Genomic DNA, 9,622 nt, shown 5'->3' with positions numbered 1-9,622 from the left:
ACGTAGGCGTAGCATCTCATGAGAACCAAGTTTTGTTTACATCAAATGAAAACCAGTCTCCTCTTGTCTTATATCTAAATCCTCTGACATTTTTCTTTACAAATCCTTGTTTTGTGCTTCTGATTTGTGACCAGTGTTTTGTTTCGTTCGCTCCTCTTTGCTTTCACGATCATCACTTCTCACCGGAGTTTACGCTACGCCCTTACACCCTACATCATCTGCTGGAACGCCACTCTCTCGTGAGCACGCGTATGACAGTTAGCAAAAGTTAGAGATTACAGTTTTAAATATGAATGTTTTTCTTAAATGCATCACTTTGCTTCAGAAGGCTTTTATTAACCCCCCGGAGCTGTGTAGAGTATTTTTTCATTTGAAAGAACAAAGTCACATGCACCCAGGATGGCTTGATGGTAAGTAAATTATGGTGTAATTTCTTTTTTTTGGGGTGAACTATCCCTAATCAATAGTTCAGTACTTTAAAAACACATTTGCATATTCACAGTTCTCCTATGTCAGTTAATACCCACATGATGTGCACGTAGATAAAATATTTAAAGGGGTCATATGATGCTATTTTTAAAGATCATTATTTTGTGTATTTGGTGTAACAGATTATGTCAGGGATCCTCAAATTTGGCCCAATCCTGCAAAGTTTAGCTCTAACCCTAATCAAACACACCTGAGCATACTTGACACCTGAAGTCAAGTAGTGTCGAAAGAGATGAGTTTTCAGTTGTTGCTTGAAGATTGACAGGGATAGGGGTGGGAAGATCATTCCACCAGCCGGAAATGGTGAACGAGAATGTTCTGGAGAGTAATTTTGAGCCTCTCTGTGATGGTACCACTAGGAGTCGCTCACTAGCGGATCTCAGACTTCTGGAGGGAATGTAGATTTGTAGAAGTGAGTGGAAGTAGGCGGGTGCTGAACCTGTGGTTGTTCTATATGCAAGCATCAGTGTCATTAAGAGAGGTGTAGCATGGGCTCTTATGGGCTCTTTGAAGACCAGTCGTGCCGCTGCTTTCTGAATCATTTGTAGAGGTTTGATTGTGCTTGATGGAAGTCCAGCCAGAAGAGCATTGCAGTAGTCCAGCCTAGAAATGACAAGGGCCTGGACAAGAAGTTGTGCAGCATGCTCTGTCAGAAAGGCCCTGATCTCGTCCCTGTATACCGTTTCAGGAATGACAAACGCAAGTGTAAAATTTACACGAGTGAATCTGTTAAATAATGCCAAGAATCATTGCTATGATTGACAGTGGTAACCAAATGAATCATCTGACGAGCCGATGTCAAAATGGAGCTGTGCATTAAGTGATTCAGACAGTGGTGGGCCGTCAGAGCCAGCAAAGCCTTCTCTGCTGGCCTAAACACTATCAGAATCACTGACTTAGTTTTAACATATTTTTCCTTGAATGTGTATTAAATTATTTACAATAGTCTATTCTCTTCATTTCATAGCTTTTCTCTTGGTTGTGCTGCTTCCAGTAGCGTATATTTTCTGTGATGCAATGCCCTGTTGCACTGCATTTCTGTGTACTAATTATGGTTTCTATAGCCTTGGCATCATTATAATGGTATTAAGAAGTGGATTAATTCATGTAGGAATTCATCTAGGTGTGAAATGCACGGCCTGCCACTGGATTCAGACTAAATTCAGACTAACAAAACAACAGCAGCAAGTCTGTGTTGGATAAAACTTAAAGGATGTAGTTATTAAATTAAATCTACAGTATTTCAAAATATTGAATGCATTATTTAATTGTTATACCAACTTATTTAATTTGTATTTAACTATATAGGTATTTAAATAATTCAGCATTATAGGATTTGTGACTTCCTGCACTTGCTACACGTTACACTTTAGTGCAATAAAGTACTAAAATTTGTTATAATATTTATTTTATAATATTTAGTTGAAATGGCAGCTGCAGCCAATGAGTGATCCTCTGCTGGTTATAACGGTAATGTCATTTTAATCTTGAAAAGTCTTTATTTTTCGCCAAGTTTTTGGCACATTTCTTCATGTCATCTTCATGAATGAAAAGTGAACCTTTAATAAAGTGAATTTCACTGTACGAATGAAGAGTTGAGAAATAATAAAGGCATTTTAAAAGATTTTAAAAATGTGTTCATGGCTATGAACGTAAGATATTGATTATCAAGAATACCATTACAATGTTGTTTAAGAGATTAACCAAACCACCTAAACGGTTACAATAGTGTCGTCAGCATTGTCTGAGTACTTTCCTGGGATTACCAGACTCTGCATATAAAATTATATGTTCTTTAATAACATGAAACTGTATGTTAATTCAGCTATCATTGCAATTATTTTGTTTCTCAGTTTCTGATAAGAATGAGGCAGGAGAGGTTTCTGTGAGAGTCTATACGTGTATATATAGCACATATGAGCTTCTCCGGAAGATTACGAGCTGGCTTATCTTTATCCGGAAGCTCTAAATAGCACTCCATGCAAATGGTCAATTAAGCATTTATTTCGCAATATTTACATTTTAAAATTCATGTAATTGACTTTTGCCAATGTAGATGTCTTCATACAAAAGTAATGTGAACATAAACATACATTTACACACTGACCACCAAACCCTGTGCTAGAAAAGAAAAATAGAATCCATCACAGAAATTCTAATGGTTTCCACTACAAATGACAAAATTACAAACCATTAAAACCATTTAGAAATAATGGTTTCCTGTACGTTTTATCAGCTGAAGAACTGGTACATTGTTAGGCAACGGTACAATACATTCAAGTTCAAGTTTGTTTTATTTATATAGCACATATAAAAACAGCAAGCACAGCTGACCAAAGTGCTGCACAAACAAAGACATAAAACACAAGATATAGCCCACAGATTCATACCATAAATTCACAGTGAATTAAAAGCCAAGGAAAAAAGATAGGTTTTAAGAGATGATTTAAAAACGTTAGACTGTGCCGATCTGATATAGGCTGGAAGGCTGTTCCACAACCTAGGACCAGCAACCGCAAAGACTCTATCAGACCTCAGACTTGGAGTAGGGTTGTAAAGATAAAGGTGGTCAGATAAATAGCTCGGTGCCAGATTATTTATAGATTTAAAAACATAGAGAAGAATTTTGAACTCAATTCTAAAATGCACAGGTAACCAATGTAACGATTTCAGAATAGGAGTAACAGAATCAAATTTACGTTGTCCTTTGAGGAATTTAGCAGCAGCGTTTTGAACTAATTGGAGACGAGCGATGGAAGATTTAGAAATCCCGAGATAGAGAGAGTTACAGTAATCCAACAACAATACATTGGAGAAAAAAACTCAAGCTAGCTATGTTGCAGATCATGGATGTCATTATTTATCATAGTTCTAAGACTAGCTGATTTAAAGGGATAGTTCTGCCAAAAACTAAAATTCTGTCATCATTAACTCACCCCCATGTTGTCCAAACCTTACATACATTTCTGTTCTGTTTTTCAAAATATCTGTTGAACAAAGAAAGTCATAAAGGTTTGGAAAAATTGAGAGTCTGCATCATTTTTGAGCAAACTATTCTTTTAAATTCAGTTTGGTGATCAGGAGGAATTTGAGATGTAGCATTTAATTATTTAATTCTTGGCAAAAACATATTTGCTTAGGAAAGCAAAGCAATGGTGCAGGGAACTCTGCGATTGTGTTTTCTCTTCAGTTCCACTTTCCCTGTCTTTTCTCTATATTGTTCCCATTCACACTGTAGTCTTGCACTACTTCAAGTTCCAGCTGATTGGTGACATGTCTCAGTAGAGGGCAGTCTAGACACGCCATCAGCACCTTCTTCCCCAGAGATCGAGGGAACAGTGACACTTTATAGTTCACTGAGGCACCAGGTAATATCTGGCTGCAAGTGGAAACACACACAAAAGAGACTAAATATTTAGAGAATTCAGCCAAAAGGTGTGTTTAGTTTTCTCTGTATGCTCATTCATGACCGCAACATAAACAGGTGTCACACAGAAAAATGAATTAAATAAGTTAATGTATATAGTGTAGGCCTATATGCACAAAAAAAGAAATACTGTATTTGTCTTCGTATATGTCTGGAGGTGTTTATGGATATGGTGTAGTAGTTATTGCAACATCTATTTGCGTTTGCTTTATTTCACCTGCCAATGTGAAATAAATATAAAGTTTACCTGTAACGTTTCAGTTTGGTTGTTATCAGACCAGGTCCATCAATGCGGAGCTGAACCTTTTGCAGGAGAAATAATAGGGATTCTGGAAATCAACACTGACTGTGACTTCCTTGCCAACCCGGGGAGATCCAGTCATCTGTTGATAAGTTATAATGTATAGCAGCAACAAACATTTATTGCTTTTACAAAGCTCTTTGTGCAATTGTAAATGTAAGTTTGGAAAATTGTAACTAAGATAAGGACTAATAATAAATAAAACTCAACCAAATATTATTTGTAGTGCAACTCCCATAAAGCAGATGTCACTGAGTTATTGCTAAAGGAACTGAAACCCTGTCTACACCAGATGCAAGCAATGTGACACAAGCCAGCAGAAACCATCATAGCTCTGTTCTACTTCTCTTTTTAATGCCCTTCAATATTTAACTTCCCTCCATCTCGTTGACTCGGATGCAAGTCACTGATTTTGTTGCATGGAAATATGATAAGACATAAAAATAAGATGAAAATATCACAACTTTTCACAATGCTGCAAGCCTACCACAGGTCATGTGACAAGAACCAATCAATCAGCTTCACCATTTCTGTAACAACATTAAAAGCTTAGCCAAGATGGAGGAACAGCTGTGCAGCCGTCGTTTTCCACACATGAATGACTCCTAAAATCTTAATCATTTTGGAGAGTACCACATTTTCCACTCCTTCCCAAATCAATCAAAACACTATTGTTTGGCGCACATGTCCATAGGATGTTTGGTGTCCTGAGTCTGTTGAATAATCAATTAACTGAAGGGCTTTGCTAAGTCTCACAAGTGTCAATTGAGAGCTCTTGTGTTATTGAAATCAACTGTGTTTTTAAACTGTAGCTCCAAGAATCCAGAACACAACACAGTTTAGTTTTGCCTGCCCTCTACCCTGTTGAAAAAAACAGCATATGCTGGTTAGGTATGTTTTGAAGCATGGCAGCTGGTTTGAGCTGGTTTAAGCTGGTCCTTATTTGGTCCTGAGCTGGTTATGAGCTGGATATGAGCTGGTCCTGAGCAGGAGCTAGTTGCTTAGGACCAGCTAAGTACCAGCTGCCATGCTTCAGAGCATACCTAACCAGCATATGCTGTTTTTTTCAACAGGGTGATATCAAATGACCCAGGACAGCCTAAATAAACAGCACAGGCTTTTAAGATGTTTTTGCACCAAATGAAGTTTATATTTACATTTAGTCATTTAGCAAACGCTTTTATCCAAAGCAACTTACAAATGTGGACAATGGAAGCAATCAAAATCAACAAAAGTGCAATAATATGCAAGTTCTATAACAAGTCTCAGTTATCTTGATGCAGTACCCTACATGTAGCAAAAAAAATTTAATTGCATAATAAATAAAAAGAAAACAGACAGAATACAAAACGATTAGAAAAGATAGTGTTAATTTTGTTTAGTTTTTTTAAGAAAAAAAGACATTAGTAAATGGAAAGTGCAAGTCTAAAAGGGACACGTTTTTGGGGTTTTTTTTGGAAGTTGAGAACAGAGGCTCTATGAACCAGTCAAATTAGTAGTAAACCAAGGCTCTTGATTTAAAATCTGTCGAGCATGTCAACCTAAGAAAGGTAAAAAGCTCTTCCTAATCACTGTCACACAAGCAATAGTGTAGGGGGGGGGGGGGGGGGGGGGCTTAATTTTTATGCTAAAAATGACCATAGAAAACATTTTAAGGGAGCAAATATTGCCCCTTAATGGAAAGATGTATTTTTAGTCACGGATCAATTGTAGGTCTATGAACTCTAAGGCCTCTTTCTTTTCATAAGCAGGACAAAAAGTGGCCATTCGGCAGATAAAACCTTAATAGTTATGAAGGATGATGTATAGCTGGTTGGTGTTACATTTTTATCCATATAATCTTCAAACTTGTGACAAACTTTATGATCCTCATAAAAGAAAAAAGTGATACTGATACTACCAGCATAAACAGTGCTAAACAATGCTGTATCTGAAAAAGAAGAGAATGAATTTGCTTTTATACCTATTCATTATTTCTGAAAAAGTTCATTTAAAATAAATAAATAAAAAATAAAAATTTTAATTGTGAGACAGACTAACAAACCAGAATGACATGGAAAATGAAACTCTGAAATATTATATATTTTAATTTCATTACAGAAAGTACTAAAATGAAAAGAGAAGTTGGAAATTTTTAGATGAATGATTTAATTGCGATGCTTTTTAGATGAACTGTTAAACTCTGCATCAAACTAGAGGTCAGGGCATATAAAATGCTGTTCTTACAGAGTGTAATCATTTAGGAACTATTACAAATACAGTTTACATAATTATATCGTGTTTTATTGGAAATTAGGAAATAGCTCTAGCGCATGTTAAATAGATGTATTGACATGAAGATGGGAAGTGAAACGTGTGACGTGCTGACATTGTTCCAGCACGTATTTCACCTACGCTAGTCAGACTCGATCTAAAGCGACCTGCAAGCTATGAAGACACGACTGTGTGTCAGTATGTTGTTGGTTCTGATTCTGATCATGGTTCAGATGAGTCGGGTTCACTCTCAGGATCCCCAGTGGCCGGTTCACACAGTCTGTGACTCTGAAAGAATTACGGTGACCTACAGGAGCTGCGGTGAGATCAGTGTGACATACACTACTGTTCAACAGCTTGGGGTCAGTAAAACATATGTTTTAGGAAATTAATACTTTTATTCACTGTGGAGATATTAAATGAATTCAAAGTGACTGTTAAGACATTTATATGTTCCAAAAAATGTCTTTTTCTAATAAATGCTGTTCCTTTGAACTTTATATTCAGCAAAGAATCCTGAAAAATTGAATGTATCACAATTTCCACAAAACTATTGAGCAGCACAACTGTGTTCAACATTGATAATAATCAGAAATGTTTGTTGAGCAGTAAATCAGTATATTATTATGATTTCTGAAGATCATGTGACACTGAAGACTGCAGTAATGATGCTGAAAATTCAGATTTCATCACATAAATTAATTATACTTTACAATGTATTCACATAGAAAACAGTTATTTGAAAATATAATAATATTTCACAATATTATTGCTGTATTTTTGATGGAATAAATGCAGCCTTGGTAAACAGAAGAGACTTCCTTTTTTCCTATACTGACCCTAAGCTTTTGAACAGTAGTGTGTGTTTTCTGCGTTTGTGTCGGTTTATCTTTCATTTTCATTTTAAAATGTTTAGTGAATTGCTTTGATTTTTCCATTTCATTGTCTCAGACCCTTTGCAGGATGTAGGTTTAACTTTCCTGCCTTGCCCTGAGAGATTAACCGATCTTATAAAAATCAGATTGGCCTTGATTCTGAGTGAGTTTTCGTCTTTGCACATTAATATCACGTTTCAGATAAATGACATGAAGCCGTCAGGCAGTAAGCGTGTGTTTTCCACAGGGCAGTCCATCGATGAGCTTTATTCCTCATCTGAGCTGTGGCTAAATCATCACACAATCTTGAAACGGGACGACCCCCTCTGTCTTCCTCATTTCCCACGTTTCAAGTTTTGTGGAAGCAGGAGAGGAGGTGAGTGAGCGTAGAACGATATTGGTCACCTTTGACAGTTTTATTATAAATAGATTGCAATATGCCATTATTAGGAATAATGCGTTCAATTTTGATTTCTCCAGAAATCATCACCGTCGAGTCATCATTTAAGTCAAAAATAGATCTTCCTCTAAAGGTTTGATTTGTGTATTCCATTTAAACAGCATGTTACTTTGAAAACGAACATGGCCATTATTTGCAATATGTCTTGTGTTTTTTCACAGGCTGATTTTGATCTTAAACTACGTGCAATAAATCAAGATGGCTTCCTGATTGCCTGTGTGAATGCAACTCTCAGCTTTCATTGATCCTTAATTTAAGAGCAGAGGACCTGTTCTTCAGCTGAGAGCAACTGTAAAATGTATTACACTGTGGTAATCATATTACATAGTGTTGAACTCAGATGTTATTCTTATATTACTGCATTTCAGCAAAGGAATGTTTAAGTTATTTGTGTTGTTCCTCTATGAGAGACTAATTGGTGTTTGTACAGTTATGGGAACTACTGAGTAAATGTCAGCGTGTGTGATTTTTGATTTATTGATTCATTAAAATCCATTAAATAATAAAATACAAACACAAAGAAGTAAAAAAGAGCGAGAGAGAGAGAGAGAGAAAAGAGAATTATTACAAAAAAGGAGTGAAAAAATACAAATTTCAATATTTCTTTTGGGAAAATTATTTCAGTGTTTGGAAAAAAAAAGTCACAAATAATATATTTATTTATTTTTTCTCCTGAAAATTATGGAGGACACTTTTAGTGAAAAGCATACAGTATGAGACGGTATCTGTGAATAAAATAAAGAAACATCAAGGTAAATATCATCACATATCTTTATTGTTTCATTTCCCAAAAAGCTGTAATTTCCTCAAAAATATGATTTAATTCTATCTTTTAGGAGACTTGAAATTAGCCAAACGGCCCAAACTCACACCACTGCCAGAGAGCCTCTGATTTATATAGTCGACATGTTAAACAATTAACTTGAGCTGCATAGGTCGCAATATTAAATATAAAAAATAAATATTCTTAAACAGTTGTAAGGCTTTGTCATCAGTAGCACTTTGCCTTCATTTGTTTTGCACAATGTTTACAAATATCAATAGTTCAAGGGTCATTTAACTCAGTGCTTCACTTAAGGGTTAATATAGTTCAGTAAAACTAAATATACATATATTATATATTAAACATACATATATATATATACTATGAAATTCAGTGGCTACCAGCAACTGCTTGGTTATCAAAATATTTTCTTTTGCATTCAACAGAAGAAAGAAATTCATACTGGTTGTAAATGATGATATGTTCATTTGTGGGTGAACTATCCCTTTACAGTATATAAAATAATAATAATAATAAAACTTTTTATTTCAGTTAGTTTCAAAGGCAACATTTGTCATTTACATTTAGTTTAACTTGATGTAGTAAAATGCAACTAAATATAATTTCAACTAAACCTGAAATTTAAAATGAATAAAAAATGGAATGCTTTATAATAATAAAAAACACCTTTTTAATAAAACCTTAAACATTCAAATTAAAACTACAAATATTTTTTGAACGATTCAAAATATGAATACAAAGTATTATAGTATCTCAGTGATGCTAAAATAAGACACAGTAAATATTCCAGCGCAGTCCTGACTGTCACCAGTAGATAGAGCCTTTAACTCTTCTGATCAGTGCTCCTCTGCTTCACTCCCATCCTCTCTCGCTCACAGCACTGCTGAGGATCTTTACAAATCGTGCTGTTTGTCATATTATTTTAGATTTTTAGATTTTGTCCCAAGAATGTGTCGAAAGTTAATATCGGCCTACTGAAGGAAGAAGTGAAAAGTGGAACTTTTTTCAATTGCACAAGCTATTAGACACCATA

General features: G+C 35.3%; 1 protein-coding gene across 1 annotated transcript; it reads left to right on the top strand.

The window, feature by feature from the left end:
- Positions 1 to 6,588: 6,588 nt before the first annotated feature.
- LOC306864734 (lymphocyte antigen 86-like) lies at positions 6,589 to 8,566 on the top strand. Its single transcript, XM_079408933.1, has 5 exons — positions 6,589 to 6,791; positions 7,422 to 7,508; positions 7,593 to 7,721; positions 7,826 to 7,878; positions 7,967 to 8,566. Exons 1-5 carry the CDS (start codon positions 6,647 to 6,649, stop codon positions 8,048 to 8,050), a joined length of 498 nt encoding a protein of 165 aa, XP_079265059.1. The 5' UTR covers positions 6,589 to 6,646; the 3' UTR covers positions 8,051 to 8,566.
- The last annotated feature ends 1,056 nt before the right edge of the window (positions 8,567 to 9,622 follow it).

Source organism: Barbus barbus, assembly GCF_936440315.1.
Source record: "Barbus barbus genome assembly, chromosome: 46".
Taxonomy (NCBI): domain Eukaryota; kingdom Metazoa; phylum Chordata; class Actinopteri; order Cypriniformes; family Cyprinidae; genus Barbus; species Barbus barbus.
This window is presented reverse-complemented; position numbering and strand designations above follow the sequence as displayed.

Coding starts and splice junctions, on each gene's coding strand:
- LOC306864734 (XM_079408933.1), top strand. CDS start 6,647: ATGAAGACACGACTGTGTGTCAGTATGTTGTTGGTTCTGATTCTGATC. Junction 7,509..7,592: donor CAGATTGGCCTTGATTCTGA/GTGAGTTTTCGT, acceptor TGTTTTCCACAG/GGCAGTCCATCGATGAGCTT. Junction 7,722..7,825: donor TTGTGGAAGCAGGAGAGGAG/GTGAGTGAGCGT, acceptor TGATTTCTCCAG/AAATCATCACCGTCGAGTCA.